This window comes from Centruroides sculpturatus, unplaced genomic scaffold (assembly GCF_000671375.1).
Source record: "Centruroides sculpturatus isolate CEXI.00-Female unplaced genomic scaffold, Cexi_2.0 scaffold396, whole genome shotgun sequence".
Lineage (NCBI taxonomy): Eukaryota > Metazoa > Arthropoda > Arachnida > Scorpiones > Buthidae > Centruroides > Centruroides sculpturatus.
The window spans coordinates 415,947-434,890 of NW_019384590.1; the positions used below are offsets into that span (position 1 = coordinate 415,947).

Sequence of the window (18,944 nt, forward strand, 5' to 3'; positions counted from 1 at the left end):
TTCGTTTTATTGTGAGTAAAAACAGTAAAACTTATACATTTTAATTGATTTAAGGGCTCTTTGCAAGTATACAAATACCCTCTACCGAAATCTTTACAAGAAGTTCCTGGTGCTGAACTTCAAAATGGAATGTTCCATGGCATTCCCAGTAATGATCCTATCCACGTCTTAATCCGAATTTATATAGTTAAGGCAACAGACTTGCATCCAGCCGATCTGAATGGTAAAGCTGATCCATATATAGTTATCAATTTAGGCAATAAACGCACAAGTGACAAAGAAAATTACATTTCCAAGCAGTTAAATCCAGTTTTTGGAAAGTTAGTTTTGATGTTCTTATTGAAAAGACGTTGAAATTTCAGTAAAAACTGAAATTAACTCAGGGAATATATTTTTTTAATGTAGATGTTTCGAATTTGAAGCAACTTTTCCACAAGATTCCTTGCTCACAGTTCAGATATTTGATTGGGATCTTCTTGGAAGTGATGATCTCATCGGAGAAACTAAACTGGATTTAGAGAATAGATTCTATAGTAAACATAGGGCAACGTGTGGTATTGCTCAAAAATATGAAACGTAATTTATTTAATTTTATTTAAATCATTTCAACCTGAATCTGTATAATCAAACATGATTATTTATAGTTCTGGGCCGAGTCAATGGAGAGATCCAATGAAACCTGTACAGATTCTTGCCAAATTATGTAAAGATAATAAACTTGAAGGGCCAGTTTTTATGTACAATCGAGTCCGAATTGGTACCAAAGTATTTAATTTTCAATCTGAATATGAAGAAGAAGGTCAGTTTAGTATTCTAAATTCAATATTTTAACAATTTACTAAGAATTTATTATAAATTAAGTATTTTTCTTAAATTTATTTATTAATACTTCTTACCTCTGTGCCTTACTCTTTTACATTTCTGTGTATATACTGTCTACTTGGACAATATTTATTTATTAATATTTATGTAATTATAAAAAATATTGAATTTTTTTATTTTGTTAGATATCTTTTATGTAAAATTTAAGTGCGAATTGCAGTTATTTTAAGTTAGAATTATATTTTTGAAATACAAGAAAATAAAAATTAAAAACATTATTTTAAAAATATATTTGAGCAAATCATTTTCTTAAATTAAGCATAAAATGTAAGTAGTCCTCTGCTTAATATAAAAGATAGCGCGCCAAATAAATTTCAATGACGTTAGATTAGGATATGAATTTAATAAAGATGATTGGTTGAAGAATAGATTATCGATTACGCCTATATTTTCCCTTAACCAATCATCACTTAATTTCGTTGAAATCTTTTTAGTGTTGTTTCAATTATATTTAACGACTTATATTAATTACCTTAAGAACTTTTAAATATATTTTTAGCCATAAAATTATTTATTTTTAACAAATAATTCTAATCGAAGAAAATATAAATAATTGTTACTCTTATTTTAGGTACAAAATTAAATGAAGAATATTTAGCATTGGCAATTTTACATCGTTGGCACGAAATACCTTATGTGGGTTGTAAATTAGTACCGGAACATGTAGAAACCAGACCTCTCTATCATCCAGATAAACCAGGAATTGAACAGGTTAACAGACATCTATATTAAATAATATCTATCTAAATAATCTAGAAATAATATTAAATAATGTATGTAGATATTATTTTCAACTAAATGTTGAAACCAATAAATTTACATATATTATTTATCTCTTCTACTTCATTCATTTAGGGAAAGTTAGAAATGTGGGTAGATATGTTTCCTATGGATATGCCATTACCGAAATTACCAACAGATATTTCTCCAAGAAAACCTAAAAGGTAAAAATTAATATTTTACATAATATATATATTTCATATTTTACAATTAATTCATACAGAATGGTTAATGAATTCTTATACATTGTAGTTCTCAGCAGTGGCTGAGTAGATAATACCACTAAACACTGGTAGTTTGGTCGTGGGTTTACACTTTACTAACGGGCTGGCTACGTGAAATTTCAAGGTTTTCTTCACGTATTTAACACTTCAGTAAGAGCCAGTTTCCGATTGAAAATTCTCTCAGCAGGAACATCTTGAAGATCGCTAATGTGTTGGATTGCCTTATCTTTAATGAAATTCTTTGTACAGAGCGATTCAGAAATCACTGTACTGTATATAAGCAAAGGCAGAAGCTACACTTTATTATATAGTCACATATAACCCACAACATACAATATGTATATATATATATAAACAATACTTAACTGAATGCATGTTTAAGTGCATGTTAACGTGTCTGATATGTGTACACACACACATGACAAAGGTTTCTTCAGACGGTCTGTGTTTTGTATAGAAACTTTTGAATTACCTTAGAGTTAGATATAGTAAGCTACAATCTTACGTTCTGTTATTGAAATGTATGATTTTCTTATTCTATCTATCCAGTGGCATCCTCTCTACAGAGGGTTGCATTTGATGAACTATTCCTCTCTATGTTTCTCTATTCCAGGCTTCTCTTAAATCCTTTCCAGTCCAGTCTTTGATGTTATCTCTCCAAGTCTTTCGAGGTCTTCCTCTAGGTCTTGTCCCCTCCACCAGTCCCTCAATCACCGTCTTTAGTAGTTGTCCTCCTGATCCTCTAGCCAAATGTCCAGCATATCGTACCTTTCTTTGTTGGATATTTATAAGCAACCTTCTCCTCAAGCCCAGCCTGTCCAAAACTTCCTCATTTGTTATTTTCTCCGTCCAACTTATTCTTTGCATCTTTCTCAAGCACCACATTTCAAATGAGTTAATTCTTTCCATCATTTCATGCGTAAGAGTCCATGCCTCACATCCGTATGTTAGTACACTCCAGATCATTGTCCTTAGGATTTTTATTTTCAGTTTTATGTTAAGGCCTCTGTTTGTTAATATATGATAAATCTGATAAAAGGCAGCTTTTGCTTTATTAATTCTGCTTTTAATTTCCATTTTACATCTATTATCACTTGTTATCCAGCTTCCCAGGTATTCAAACTTTTTAACCCTTTCAAGTTCCTTATTTCCCAGAATGATCTGGAATTCCTCCATATCTTCCTTCTTTGAAACCTTCATTACTTTTGTCTTCTTTTCATTTATTTTCATATGGAATTTCTCCAATCCAGTTTTGAACAGTCGATTCAGAATTTTCTGTAATCCCTCTTTACTTTCACTCAGCAGGACTATGTCGTCAGCGTATCTTATGTTGTTTATTAAGCATCCATTGATTTTCACTCCTTCGTTAAAATCCTCAAGTGCTTCTCGCATCATCCACTCACTGTAAATATTAAATAACAGTGGTGAAAGTCCGCATCCCTGTCTCACTCCTTTTTCCACCCTTATCCAGTTGGATTCTTTCTCATCAATTTTTATTATTGCTTTCTGATTTTTGTATAAAAAGAGAATAATTTTAATTATCCCTTTATCTATTCCAATTTTTTGAAGTATTTCAAATAAAATTGTGTGGTTAACATTGTCAAACGCCTTTTCATAGTCCACAAAGCACAGATAAAGATCTCTGTTTTTTTCAATCATTTTTTCTCCAATAAGCCTAATTAATGTAATGGCCTCTCTAGTTCCTTTGTTCTTTCTAAAACCAAATTGTGTATCATTTAGTTCTGCTTCAATTTTCGGTTCTATTCTTCTATAGATAGTATTAGTTAAAACTTTTGACATATGGCTTATTAAACTTATTATTCTATGTTTGTCGCATTCCAGTGTTCCTGCTATCTTGGGTATAGGTATAAATATTAAATTAGTAAAGTCTGTGGGTAGTTGTTGTTCTGCAAGAATTTTATTAAGAACATGACTTATAATCCTTCTTCCCTCAAAACCCATTGACTTAAGCAATTCTCCATGCAAGCCATCAATTCCAGGTGCCTTCTTATTCTTCAATTTTTTCAAGGCTGCCTCAACTTCATCCTCCAGAAATTTAGGGGTTTCATCATCGTCATATTCCTCTTCCAGTTTACATTCCATGTTATCCTCTGTTTTATAAAGTTTTGTCAAATATTCATTCCATCTTACTAATTGCCTTTCCTTCTGCATTAAAATTTCTCCATTCTCATCCTTTATTGCCCCAATTTTTACTCTTCTTTTTTTTCCTGAGATTAAATTAATGTTTTGATAGACCTTTCTCAGATCTTGAGACACTTCATGTTCTTCTAATTCATGACAGATTCTGTCTAGCCAATCTTCCTTAGCTTTTCTTGCCATACTTTTCACTTGTTTATCGATTGTTCTATATTTTTCTTTAGCATCTAATGTATTTGCGCTTTTCCATCTTCTCCTTTCATCCATTTTCTCCAACACTTCTTTCGTAATCCAAGGTCTTCTTGCTTTTCTTCTCTCCTCTCCCAAAACCTGGTAAGCACTTTCTTTAATTTCCCCTTTCATATTCTCCCAAAGTTCTTCCACATTTCCTTCCAAATTTAAATTTTGAAGTCTATTATTAGTCATACTCTCATATTTTTCCCTAATGTTGTTAATCTTCAAATCATCAATTCTCATTCTTTTATCATTTCTATTTCTTTTTATGTGCTTCAATTTAACTCGGATCACGGAGAGCAAGAGGTTGTGGTCGCTGCCACAATCCGCCCCTGGATATGTTTTTATATTTGTAATTGTGTTCCTGTATCTATGATTAATCAAAATAAAATCTATTTGATTTCTAACTTCGATTCCCCTTGATCCTGGGGCTTTCCACGTATAAAGTCTTCTTTCGTGATGTTTGAACCATGTGTTCATCACAGTCAAGTCCTTTTCCCTACAGAAATCAATCAATCTTTCACCTCTATCATTACGTTCTCCAAGTCCCCAGGGGCCAATAACAATTCCTTCTCTTCCTCTTCCAACTTTTGCATTCATATCCCCCATTATTAGGAGAATATCTCTATTATCTTTTCCTTGAAGACATTGGTTTATTTGCTGATATACTTCCTCTACTTCTTCGTCTGTGTGATCTGTAGTAGGTAGGTATGTTTGGATAATCAACATATCTCTTGGTTTCATCTTGATCCTCAAGGCAATGACTCTATCCGATATTTGCCAATATCCGTCGATTTTACATGATGTTTTCCTATCAAGGATAAATCCAACTCCTCGTTCATGTTCCTTTCCTCCTGAATATATGAATCTGAATCCTTCTTCTGTTTTTATATCGCCTCTTCCTGTCCATCTAACCTCGGAAATACCAAGAATCGATATTCCCAGAATCTTCATTTCTCTGATGACATTGGCCAATTTTCCAGTTTGATAAAGGGACCTCACATTCCAGCATCCCACTCTTAGACTTTCTTTAAGAGCTGCTTTTCTGATTGTCTTTCCTTTATCGACACCAGGACTTCCAGACGGCTTTAATCCAGGCACGTCATTTGAAGCACTCGTTTCCAGGAAATCCAGACTATGTCCGCAGCATCTCTCTCTGGTAGCATACTGCACAAGGACAGACCCAGGAGTCCCATCTGTACTTGTGCATATCTCATTTATACTTCGTTCAATGTTCATCAAGTCTTGGAAAAAAAGAAATAGAACATGGTGGTTTTCCGTTGCCTTCCATGTTTCATTTTCTTATTATTTCACTAGAAATGATACATATTATTAAGATATTATACATAAATTTTTAAAATTTTAGTTACGAACTCCGCGTTATAATATGGAATACAGATGATGTTGTTCTGGAAGATGATGCATTCTTCACGGGTGAGAAAATGAGCGATATCTATGTCAAAGGGTAATTAAATCAATTTTTTACTACAGTTTTCATGTTTAAATTGTTTCTTTGTAATGTTTTATAAACATATTTCAGGTGGCTGAAAGGTCCAGAAGACACGCAATGCACAGATATCCACTATAGGTATGATTAAATAAAAAGAGTCGTTATGATGAAAGATTCTATACATTTTAATAAAATTATTTACAGGTCTCTTACAGGTGAAGGTAACTTCAATTGGAGGTTTGTTTATCCTTTTGATTATTTACCTGCTGAAGAGAAGATAGTAATCTCTCGCAAAGAATCCCTTTTTTCTTGGGATGAAACAGAATGTAAGATTCCAGCAAGATTAGAATTGCAAGTTTGGGATGCGGATCACTTTTCTGCTGATGACTTTTTGGGTAGCGTATTTTTATTTCTGTCTATAATATTGGTTCTCGGAATACATTTTTGAGCTACTTTCTTTCATTTAGGAGCAATAACTTTAGACTTAAATCGTTTCCCACGTGGTGCCAAATCTTCAAAATTATGCACTTTGGATATGTTGAAATCGGATGGAACTGTTCCTGTTGTTTCTTTATTTAAACAAAGGAGGATAAAGGGGTGGTGGCCATTTTTTGTTAAGAAAGAAAATGACGAAATGGAGTTAACGGTTTGTTTTATATATATTTTATAATTTATAAATTTTTCTTTGAAGTTTTAAAAACTATACTTAACGTAACTCTTCTTGCTACCTCATAGAAAATATTTATAGAATAATATGAAATTATTTATTAAATATTATTTTATAATATTTTTAGATTTCTTTATATAAAATTTAACATTTTAACGAGATAAAAATGAAAAATTTCAGGGGAAAGTAGAAGCAGAACTTCATTTATTAACAAAAGAAGAAGCTGAGAAAAATCCAGCTGGATTAGGAAGAAATGAACCGGATCCATTAGACAAACCACAGTAAATTTAATAGTTTTTACTTTAAAATAATATTTAAAAACAAATAATTATAATTTGTAATGAATTTTTCTTTCTCTACACAAGGTGGCCCAAAACCTAGTTAACCGTAATTTATTTCAGTTTACTCGATACTAAATTGTATGACAAAGTATTTTAATGAGAGAGAAATTATCTTTTAGAATGGTTAACTAACTTTTGGGATTTATTATATATTTTTAAAATTCTTTATAGGGAAATAATTGTGGAATAATTCATTATTTTTTAATAAAATTACAAAGATAACTCTGAAATTATAAATTTTATAAAATATTTTAATTTATAAACTATGGAAATAACAGAAAATGGATAATAAAAAAAAAAAATAATAATTAAATGTTCTTATGAATATAGACTGTCATTTAACTAATACAGAAGATATAATATCTTAAAATTTTTACATATTGTTGAAACTGATTGGTTGCTGATATAATTACGTAAACTGCTATTAGCTAAAGAAACATAATGGGCGGAGTTATTTACCAAATAAGGAAAATAAGCAGGAGGAGTCTCTTGAATCTTCGTTAAGATCATCGTAACTTTAAAATTGTTTATCCTACCGTATATTTTTGACAGAGAACTGCTTATATTCATATGAAAATATTTATTTAATTTATTTATTTTTACGTTTTCGATATATTTTTTCAATTAAAGTTATGTTATTCATGTTATTATTATCATAATAGTATATAACTAAAAACAATTGATCTTTTTTTATTTTAATTCTAGTCGGCCAGACTCGTCATTTATTTGGTTCTTGAATCCATTGAAGTCAATCCGTTACATCATATGGCACAATTATAAATGGATGATTATCAAAATACTTATAGGTGCCATGCTCGTGCTCATTTTAGCTCTGTTTGTGTATTCTATGCCCGGATACACAGTAAAAAAGATGTTGGGGGCCTAACTTATATCAACATTTAGATCCACATATTTTATGTTCGTTTGTACAGTTTTATGTATGTAAGCAATACATTTGAAAAGTGTTGTATATTTTGAAATTATTTTAGAAGATTTTTTGATTAAATTAACCAAAATATACTACATATATATATAAAATATATACACACATATATATTGATATATATTAAATTTAGCCATCTTTAAACGAAAAAAAAGTGCTTAATTTTTATAATAAAGTGAATATAATATTTAATTTTTTATATAAAAATATATTTAAGAAATGTTTCTTCTACATATTTTGAATTAAAAATAAATAAATTAGATAAATGAAATCGTAAAGATTTTAAATGATAAAATAATAATAAAAATTTTTCACTAAAGATTTTACTCATAAATCTAAGTGAAAATGTAAAATTATCTTTTTATTGAATTCTTAAAACTTAAGAAATAAATACAGTGTGGCCCAAAAGTCAGTTAACCGAAATGTATTTTGTAAGGTTATTTCGGTAAGCTGACTTTTGGACAACACTGCATAACAATAACAAACTCTTATTTTTAATATTATTATAATTCTATTATTTAAAAAAAAAGTAATCCAGCTTTAAAAATTACTTTCAAATTAATTTTTTTTAATTAAAATGTTTAATTCGAATTAAATAATACTTAATAAAAATTTAAATAAAATTATTTTAAATTTAATTTTTCAATATTAACATTTAATTTAAATAAATTTTAATAAAATTTTAAGAAATTTATTAGTTGTTTGCTGGAATATAGAATTCATTAATAATGATGTAACTGATACTTTGCATCAATTAAAGTTTAGTTTAGTTTCCAAAGAGAATCTTTTTTTGGAAATTAAACTAAACTAAACTCAAAAGAAATCCCATTTTGTTATAAAAATGGTAGCACTAAAACAATATTCTCTATATTTAAAANAGAAAATGGATAATAAAAAAAAAAAATAATAATTAAATGTTCTTATGAATATAGACTGTCATTTAACTAATACAGAAGATATAATATCTTAAAATTTTTACATATTGTTGAAACTGATTGGTTGCTGATATAATTACGTAAACTGCTATTAGCTAAAGAAACATAATGGGCGGAGTTATTTACCAAATAAGGAAAATAAGCAGGAGGAGTCTCTTGAATCTTCGTTAAGATCATCGTAACTTTAAAATTGTTTATCCTACCGTATATTTTTGACAGAGAACTGCTTATATTCATATGAAAATATTTATTTAATTTATTTATTTTTACGTTTTCGATATATTTTTTCAATTAAAGTTATGTTATTCATGTTATTATTATCATAATAGTATATAACTAAAAACAATTGATCTTTTTTTATTTTAATTCTAGTCGGCCAGACTCGTCATTTATTTGGTTCTTGAATCCATTGAAGTCAATCCGTTACATCATATGGCACAATTATAAATGGATGATTATCAAAATACTTATAGGTGCCATGCTCGTGCTCATTTTAGCTCTGTTTGTGTATTCTATGCCCGGATACACAGTAAAAAAGATGTTGGGGGCCTAACTTATATCAACATTTAGATCCACATATTTTATGTTCGTTTGTACAGTTTTATGTATGTAAGCAATACATTTGAAAAGTGTTGTATATTTTGAAATTATTTTAGAAGATTTTTTGATTAAATTAACCAAAATATACTACATATATATATAAAATATATACACACATATATATTGATATATATTAAATTTAGCCNGGGTTTATACACGCGTATAAATATATTATAAAGCAATTAAATCCATGTTTCTATTAAACAATTGCCAGATTTTAGCTATTTTAATTGAATAAAATGGGTTATAAACGAGATTTGTGTAAGTGGAAAAAGTAAATAGAAGAGTAAAATGAAAGGTTGTTTCAGGTGCTGTTTTGGGGTCTTCGAGAGTTAAAAAGGGTTCACTTGATGACAGTGGATCGTCCTAGAGTAGATATTGAATGTGCAGGACACGTTTTGCAATCATCAGTTATCTTAAATTGCAAGAAAAATCCAAATTTCTCTGTTATGGTCAAGCATTTTGATGTGGTAAGATGTGTAACATTAAAGAATTTACATATTATGTTATTAAGAAAAAATTATATTTTGAATTGTTGCTATTTTTATTTTTATAGGAATTACCTGATCAGGAAATGTATTGCCCTCCTCTAACCATTCGGGTTATGGACTGTCGCAGTTTTGGTAGATTCACACTTGTAGGAACTCATGTTATTAGTGCTTTGCAGAAATTCATGTATAGACCTATTGTTAAAAAGGAACAAGACTCTTCGAGGCAAACATACAGTAAACATAGCAATTTTCTTGTATTTTACAATTATTTTCTTGATTTAAATAATTATAATCATATTAAATTTGTTATTTAGACTTTAACAACCGCAATATTCTATCAGTTCCTGTTGAAGAAACGGTCATACAGATTGATGCAGATACTCACGCAATTAACATGAAAGAAATTAATTTAACAATTGAAGGAGTGAGTATTTTTTACAGAAAACAAACGTAGAAATTAATGAAAAGTAAATAAAAATATGTGTTAAATTATATTTAAGCAAATGAAAAAGAGTAAAAAGGAACTAAAAAGTGAAGCAAACAGACAAAAGAAGAAGCAACAAGCAGAAGAAGCTTTGTCAGATGATGAAAGTAACAAAGATTGGTGGAGTGGATATTTCGCATCCTACGAAACTATGATAAAGGTCAAAGAATATATTTATATATACAGTGTATATAAGAATAATTAAAAATAGTGGTTTAATTGAAGCATAATGTTATTTAGGACAGCAAAGACGGTACAGAAAATCAAAATAATACAAACTGCGTAAGCCCACAACCTTCAGTAACCATGAATGGGGAAGTGCAATGCAATGGAGAGGGTAAGTTTGAAGCTATTTTCCTTTTATAATTTATGAGTAAATCACATTTTAAACTTTCATTTATCCATCTAAACAGTTAATATTTGTATACAGAAAATAAATTTCATTTAAATATTAAGATGGTAGATTTAATTTATTGTTTTAGTTTTTTATTTTATAAACTTTGAGATGAATTCGTGAAAATAGAGCATTAAAGTGCAAATACTTTCTTGTTTATTTCTTTTAATTCAGTTGATCCTGATCAACTAAGTGCAAAGGATACAAAAAAGATGGAGAAGGAGCTCCAGAGGTTAGAATATCAGCATCTTCCTGAAGCTGAGAGGAAGAGGAGAACCTTTAAAGGAACTTCTACCGCCGTCCGATTAGCTGCTAGATTATCACCAAAATCACAGAGAAAAGAAGCAATGAATGAATCACAAATAAAGGTAAATATTTTTTGAATTGATCAATCTGGGTTATGTGTAGATATTTTAATATTTTCCTATAGATTTATCCTTGCGAGTTAGAGAGCGTTACGGATTTTAATGGCTTTAAAGAATGGCTCCACTCCTTTGAGTTATTCCGTGGCAAACGAACGGGAGATGAACTTGAAGACCAAAACAGAATCGTTGGAATATTTAAGGTAAATGAATCTGTAAATTTAGTTAATTTTTCGTTTTATTGTGAGTAAAAACAGTAAAACTTATACATTTTAATTGATTTAAGGGCTCTTTGCAAGTATACAAATACCCTCTACCGAAATCTTTACAAGAAGTTCCTGGTGCTGAACTTCAAAATGGAATGTTCCATGGCATTCCCAGTAATGATCCTATCCACGTCTTAATCCGAATTTATATAGTTAAGGCAACAGACTTGCATCCAGCCGATCTGAATGGTAAAGCTGATCCATATATAGTTATCAATTTAGGCAATAAACGCACAAGTGACAAAGAAAATTACATTTCCAAGCAGTTAAATCCAGTTTTTGGAAAGTTAGTTTTGATGTTCTTATTGAAAAGACGTTGAAATTTCAGTAAAAACTGAAATTAACTCAGGGAATATATTTTTTTAATGTAGATGTTTCGAATTTGAAGCAACTTTTCCACAAGATTCCTTGCTCACAGTTCAGATATTTGATTGGGATCTTCTTGGAAGTGATGATCTCATCGGAGAAACTAAACTGGATTTAGAGAATAGATTCTATAGTAAACATAGGGCAACGTGTGGTATTGCTCAAAAATATGAAACGTAATTTATTTAATTTTATTTAAATCATTTCAACCTGAATCTGTATAATCAAACATGATTATTTATAGTTCTGGGCCGAGTCAATGGAGAGATCCAATGAAACCTGTACAGATTCTTGCCAAATTATGTAAAGATAATAAACTTGAAGGGCCAGTTTTTATGTACAATCGAGTCCGAATTGGTACCAAAGTATTTAATTTTCAATCTGAATATGAAGAAGAAGGTCAGTTTAGTATTCTAAATTCAATATTTTAACAATTTACTAAGAATTTATTATAAATTAAGTATTTTTCTTAAATTTATTTATTAATATTTATGTAATTATAAAAAATATTGAATTTTTTTATTTTGTTAGATATCTTTTATGTAAAATTTAAGTGCGAATTGCAGTTATTTTAAGTTAGAATTATATTTTTGAAATACAAGAAAATAAAAATTAAAAACATTATTTTAAAAATATATTTGAGCAAATCATTTTCTTAAATTAAGCATAAAATGTAAGTAGTCCTCTGCTTAATATAAAAGATAGCGCGCCAAATAAATTTCAATGACGTTAGATTAGGATATGAATTTAATAAAGATGATTGGTTGAAGAATAGATTATCGATTACGCCTATATTTTCCCTTAACCAATCATCACTTAATTTCGTTGAAATCTTTTTAGTGTTGTTTCAATTATATTTAACGACTTATATTAATTACCTTAAGAACTTTTAAATATATTTTTAGCCATAAAATTATTTATTTTTAACAAATAATTCTAATCGAAGAAAATATAAATAATTGTTACTCTTATTTTAGGTACAAAATTAAATGAAGAATATTTAGCATTGGCAATTTTACATCGTTGGCACGAAATACCTTATGTGGGTTGTAAATTAGTACCGGAACATGTAGAAACCAGACCTCTCTATCATCCAGATAAACCAGGAATTGAACAGGTTAACAGACATCTATATTAAATAATATCTATCTAAATAATCTAGAAATAATATTAAATAATGTATGTAGATATTATTTTCAACTAAATGTTGAAACCAATAAATTTACATATATTATTTATCTCTTCTACTTCATTCATTTAGGGAAAGTTAGAAATGTGGGTAGATATGTTTCCTATGGATATGCCATTACCGAAATTACCAACAGATATTTCTCCAAGAAAACCTAAAAGGTAAAAATTAATATTTTACATAATATATATATTTCATATTTTACAATTAATTCATACAGAATGGTTAATGAATTCTTATACATTGTAGTTCTCAGCAGTGGCTGAGTAGATAATACCACTAAACACTGGTAGTTTGGTCGTGGGTTTACACTTTACTAACGGGCTGGCTACGTGAAATTTCAAGGTTTTCTTCACGTATTTAACACTTCAGTAAGAGCCAGTTTCCGATTGAAAATTCTCTCAGCAGGAACATCTTGAAGATCGCTAATGTGTTGGATTGCCTTATCTTTAATGAAATTCTTTGTACAGAGCGATTCAGAAATCACTGTACTGTATATAAGCAAAGGCAGAAGCTACACTTTATTATATAGTCACATATAACCCACAACATACAATATGTATATATATATATAAACAATACTTAACTGAATGCATGTTTAAGTGCATGTTAACGTGTCTGATATGTGTACACACACACATGACAAAGGTTTCTTCAGACGGTCTGTGTTTTGTATAGAAACTTTTGAATTACCTTAGAGTTAGATATAGTAAGCTACAATCTTACGTTCTGTTATTGAAATGTATGATTTTCTTATTCTATCTATCCAGTGGCATCCTCTCTACAGAGGGTTGCATTTGATGAACTATTCCTCTCTATGTTTCTCTATTCCAGGCTTCTCTTAAATCCTTTCCAGTCCAGTCTTTGATGTTATCTCTCCAAGTCTTTCGAGGTCTTCCTCTANATCTGGTTTAAACTTGTTGAGGCTCTAGGGAGAAGCCCTAGAGCCTCCCCTACGAAATTTATATGAGAAGCCCTTTTTTTCATAAAATTGATGGTATGAAAGGCCTTTTCCCATAAAATTTATAATACATTTATAAGCGTAAAGTCATAAACTCTGGCCTCATAGCGTGAAACACTAAGATGTAATTTTTTAACTTGGGAGTTCTTTGTAAACGTAAGGCCTTATCATTTGAATATCGTGATCCTTAAGATTAAAACTTTGTGTAAGTTTGGTCCTGAGCGTTGAATTAAATCAGAAGAGTTAAGTGTATTAAAAAGACTTGTATTAATTAATTGAAATGATTAACTTTAGATAATTTCGAGTAAAACATCTTCAAAATTAAACTGAAATTATTAAATTTTGCAGAGCCGTCTTAAAAAAATTGTACAAATCCAAAGAAATCATCATAATGTAAACGAACTAATTGAATGAAAACGTCCTAGCGATAAGGCTTTAGCTAATTTCTGTAGTGCATAAAGGTGCAGTTACGAAACATTGAGCATAGTTGAGAAACAATAACTTCGAGGAAGCACCCTTTCAGATATCCACACTTCTATCCATAACTTTCAGATATGGATGTGATTTTTGGGGGTTGATCGCTTTGGTGGGATACTGCAACGCAACACATGGGAGATTTATCAACAGAAGATGCCTCCAGGGAGGACTTTTATAGAAAACTGACCCATATTTAGGTGTTAGGTAGGTGAAAAACCCTGAAAACTCCACATAATATGCCCATTGGTGAGGCCTGATCCCGCGACAAACTACAAGTATTCAATGGTTTTATCCTCTCAGTCTTTGGTGGGCGCGACTCTGGAGGATGAATGTAAATCTAAGGTAATGTGAATAACTAAAAGTAAAAAAAATGGACAATATGTGTAATTAAACGTATTAGTGTTTCTTTTAGATTAGGCTGTTTTAAAATTTTGTACCTTTCTTCGATGTATAATTTCTTGCATAATATATAGGGGTGACCCAAAAGTCGATTAACCGTGTTATTTTCAAGGGTCAGTAATTTAAAGATTCTAACTTATATATGCTTATATACAGGCGTATGATTGTTCAAAAGTCAGTTAACTGAATAGTTTGGGAGTAGTGAAAGTATTAGAGCTTTGTAATTTGAGTATATATTTAAAAATATATTCTTGAATAAAATATAGGATGACCTAAAAGTTAGTTAACTGATTTTGAGACACTCTGTGTATAATATATGTATTTATATGTATAGAAAATTATTATACATAATAACATGTAAAGAAAAATAAATAACTTATTGCTTTATTTCAATTTTCTTCTATGGTTTAGAGTGGCTCAAAAGTCGGTTAACGATGCCATTTACAAAATATTTAGCAATTTCTGTAAAATTTGTAGATACTTTGCATCACTTAAAGTTTAGTTTAGTTTCCAAAGAGAATCTTTTTTTGGAAATTAAACTAAACTAAACTCAAAAGAAATCCCATTTTGTTATAAAAATGGTAGCACTAAAACAATATTCTCTATATTTAAAAACCTTTTTTATATAATGTTTCTCTATGCACCAGTCTTTCTCAAATTCAAAAACTCTCTTCAAATAAAGCAACTGATAACCATAACCAGAGCCGGATTTACACTTTGTTGTGGCCCAAAACTATATTATATAAGAGGTACTGTACTTTCTCCTCTATCAAATAATTACAAATTCAAAAAATTGTAAAAATCCTAAATTATATTCTTGGTAGTGTGAGAGGCTCTTAAGCTGCAGATGTTTAGCTTAATGTGTAAATCCTGCTCTGAATCTAATACATATCTTTTTACACCTAAATAATAAAAATGAATGTTTTTATTTTAATTTTAAATTAAAATTTGTAATTTTCCACTANTGTTGTTTCAGTTGTAAATTTTTATAATTCTTAAAACCTGAAAAGAATTAAACTTTATTTGTGCAGCAGTCTATGTATTAATGTGAATATTAATGGCATCATTAAAAACAAAGAATACAAATCAAAATACTAAGAATATTTAGAATTGATAATGAATTATTCAGTATCTTTAATTCTTTCCACCCAAAAGCACTAACATGAACTGCTTTTTAAATTACATCAATTATGGGTTTCGAAATTTTAATTATACCTATCATATGGATCAGGCTCACAAATACATAATGGAAGTTGCCAAGTAGTCAGAGACATGGTTGAATGTCCATGGGTTCAACACTGGATCTCTAAAGCGCCAGGCTGATTTCTTTACCGTCTTAGCCATCCGATTCCTTAAATCCTCCTTAATCTTTAGTACCAAATTTCAATTCTTCGATGCTAAGAAAACTTTTTTCATATGTATTATGAGTCTAGTCATGCTCACAATAGGATCAGATGTGTGGCATTGATGTGAAACAACATCCGACATATTCGGATCAATTCACATTAAAATTTTTGAGTTCACTGTCACGAACCCGAGCCTTCAAATGGCTGATGCCTTTACCAATATGCTCATCTAGTTATCACATAAAAGAGTTCAAAGCAATATAGATTACGAAGAATTTTCTCTTAATTTGTCAAGCATAACAAATTTACAAGTAATAACTGCAAATAAATGAAAACAGTCAATAATAGTAGAAAATGACCTAAAAAAAGAAGTTAGAAATGGTTGAGGACAAGGGTTTGATTGATGGAAGAAGAAATCCAACACATGGGAGATCTGTATACCTCCCAGGAGGACTTTTTTTTTTTAATGACAAACTGATCCCGATTTATACGTTAGAAACGTGAAGAAAACCCGGAAAACCCTACGCGGCCAACCTGTTGGTTAGGCGAGTTCAGTGTTCAGTGGTTTCATCTACTTGGCCCCTGGTTGGCCAAGTAGATGAAATCACTGTTTAATCTGTTTAATCAAAGGAGAGAGCATTTTTACTTATCGTCTATGTTTCACATTAGGTTATCGGCTAGACAAAATACCATGGCATATTTCTCTGGTATTATTTGAAGAATAGAAAGTGGACGGAGGCCAATTGGTGATGTGTGGTTCCTCTGTAATGCGGTGTAAAGGGTCCACGGATCGAATAACTTTCTAAATTACTATTCTAGAAAATTTTAAACATTTATGCACATTCATAATTAAATAGTAATAATGGTTTGGAAATAAATAATTGTTGGAGAGATATTTTGTGAAACACACGTCTTTGCAAGTACAGTAGAGCATCGATTATCCGACTCAATTGGGGACTGGGGTTGATCGGATAATTGAAAAGTCGGATAACAGAAAAGTATGAAAAAAATCCATTATTAGTGTAGTATATTATTATATCCCATGTAATTAGTATATCGCTATTAACCTACTTCGCGTTGAATTTTCATCTATGTTAAACCTAACAAATTTTTTAAAAATAATAATCGTCGCTATTGTATCCTTAAAAATTATTTTATTGATCACAAAACAAACAACCACTCATAATTAGAAAATTAAGCCTCGTTTAAATACTGGCCTCCCTTTCATGGTCGAGCCAGTGTTGCCAGCTAACACACGCAAAAATTTAACAAAAATAATATTAAAGTAGCCAAGACATAACCAAATATTGTAGCGCCACATCACTAGCGGACATTTGAATTTGCCGACTAGAACGCGGTCGGTTAACCGAGGCGACGGTTAATCGGGCGGTCGGATAATCGATGCTCTACTGTAGAATATTATGAAATTCAAAAGGATTTTAATGGAAATTGTGTAAAAATGAGGTGCCATCGATTGGAAAAAATTGAAGATAAATAATGAATTTCTTGCTTCCAAATCGGGTATTAAATGTTTAATCAGTTTTTTAAANGAATCTCTAGATTATAAGAATTAGATACATTTAGATTTCCATCACGTCTTTTAAAATAAAAATTCTGACAATAAAATTAATGTAAATTTTATTTAAATTGAATTAAGTATAAATTACTATTAAACTAAATTTTTTGCAATGTTTTATTAATAAATATTGAGAGTATAAGTCAATACCATCATCATAATTTTATTTTTAAATACAATATGGTCATATTAAAACAATTACATGCTTAATTATTTTATCACCAGATAGAAAAATGAAAAAATTACATTTGTTTTATATCTGGATTGCCAATATCTTTTATAAATTTCCATGTATAGTTCGTTCATAAACACGAAGAGTATCTACTCGTTTAGACCACTTGTTACAAACTTTAAACATATAAACTCTTTGAACTGCATCATGAACCATCAGTTGATGCCTACGCTACATTTTGCTTTCCTCCGCTTATCTGCAGGAAATCTGAACAATCGAACGTCGGTAGACTTACTTTTACAATTAGGTGCAACACAATAACCCATTGCTTAACGTTTTAAGTACTTATATAAGTAATAATAGTCGACTCATGCAAGAACCACGTGTGGTGAGCTCTATCGATGAGTCCCAAAATGGCCGCTGCCGCATAGAATCACGGGAGTGTGTCCTGACCTTCTTATACAGATCTTGGGAATGCCCTAATTCAAGTGGCGCCCTCTAATGAGACGAGAGTAAAACTAATTTGAAATTATGTTTTTCGTTTTAATAATAAATAAAATCCTATTTTTTTTAATTAATTAATTAATTAATTAAAAACTTAATTAATAATTTTTTTTGTAAATGAAATAAACTGGTTTTTTGGTTGTTTTTAAATTGTGTTAAAGATATTTAAAAATTAATTAAAGAAATTTATTATATCAACTGATAATTTACTTTTGAGTCATTTTTAATTTGTGATAAAAATTAACTGTTTGAAATTATCATTAACTGCATTGATTTGATTTTTTTATAGAGTTTAATTTGAATTTCATTTTCATTAATTAATTATTTTATGTAAATTATTGTTTTTATATAGAAGAAATACTAATTTTATCAATAATTCCATCAATATTTTTTTAATAAAAATATCTTACTTTTACAATTTCGAATTTTTCCTAATTAAATTTAATTTAAGATAAATATTTATTTTATATAACATACAAATCTAGAAAGAAGGTAAACCCATTCAGATTAATTTTTTTAATCTAAAATTTAAAAATTAATACAAATTAAAATTTTACTAAAGATTTTCATTTGTTTCATTGATTTCTTCATATACTTTTATGGCATTTTCCTGACTTTTGTGTCACCTGTACAGAACTCTACATATTATTTTCAAACTCCTAATTATATAAGATAACCCAAAAGTCATTTTACCATAATTATTAAGACCATATGACAGTTAACTGACTTTTGGATTACCCTATA

At 29.6% G+C, this 18,944-nt stretch overlaps 2 protein-coding genes across 2 annotated transcripts in view; both read left to right on the forward strand.

The window, feature by feature from the left end:
* The window catches only part of LOC111624733 (otoferlin-like), a 169,561-nt gene extending 161,755 nt beyond the window's left edge, over positions 1 to 7,806 (forward strand). The window contains 11 exon segments of the mRNA XM_023367657.1: positions 55 to 320; positions 406 to 576; positions 645 to 799; positions 1,454 to 1,593; positions 1,738 to 1,826; positions 5,644 to 5,742; positions 5,818 to 5,865; positions 5,932 to 6,122; positions 6,195 to 6,373; positions 6,575 to 6,675; positions 7,441 to 7,806. Of these exon segments, the coding sequence (XP_023223425.1) occupies positions 55 to 320; positions 406 to 576; positions 645 to 799; positions 1,454 to 1,593; positions 1,738 to 1,826; positions 5,644 to 5,742; positions 5,818 to 5,865; positions 5,932 to 6,122; positions 6,195 to 6,373; positions 6,575 to 6,675; positions 7,441 to 7,621 (1,620 nt within the window). The 3' untranslated portion in view covers positions 7,622 to 7,806.
* A 1,721-nt stretch (positions 7,807 to 9,527) lies between these two features.
* LOC111624735 (otoferlin-like) lies at positions 9,528 to 13,259 on the forward strand. Its single transcript, XM_023367658.1, has 12 exons — positions 9,528 to 9,683; positions 9,770 to 9,938; positions 10,019 to 10,128; positions 10,205 to 10,348; positions 10,429 to 10,525; positions 10,757 to 10,950; positions 11,013 to 11,147; positions 11,231 to 11,496; positions 11,582 to 11,752; positions 11,821 to 11,975; positions 12,554 to 12,693; positions 12,838 to 13,259. Exons 1-12 carry the CDS (start codon positions 9,564 to 9,566, stop codon positions 12,928 to 12,930), a joined length of 1,794 nt encoding a protein of 597 aa, XP_023223426.1. The 5' UTR covers positions 9,528 to 9,563; the 3' UTR covers positions 12,931 to 13,259.
* The last annotated feature ends 5,685 nt before the right edge of the window (positions 13,260 to 18,944 follow it).

Coding starts and splice junctions, on each gene's coding strand:
- LOC111624735 (XM_023367658.1), top strand. CDS start 9,564: ATGACAGTGGATCGTCCTAGAGTAGATATTGAATGTGCAGGACACGTT. Junction 10,129..10,204: donor TTAATTTAACAATTGAAGGA/GTGAGTATTTTT, acceptor ATTATATTTAAG/CAAATGAAAAAGAGTAAAAA. Junction 11,976..12,553: donor ATCTGAATATGAAGAAGAAG/GTCAGTTTAGTA, acceptor CTCTTATTTTAG/GTACAAAATTAAATGAAGAA.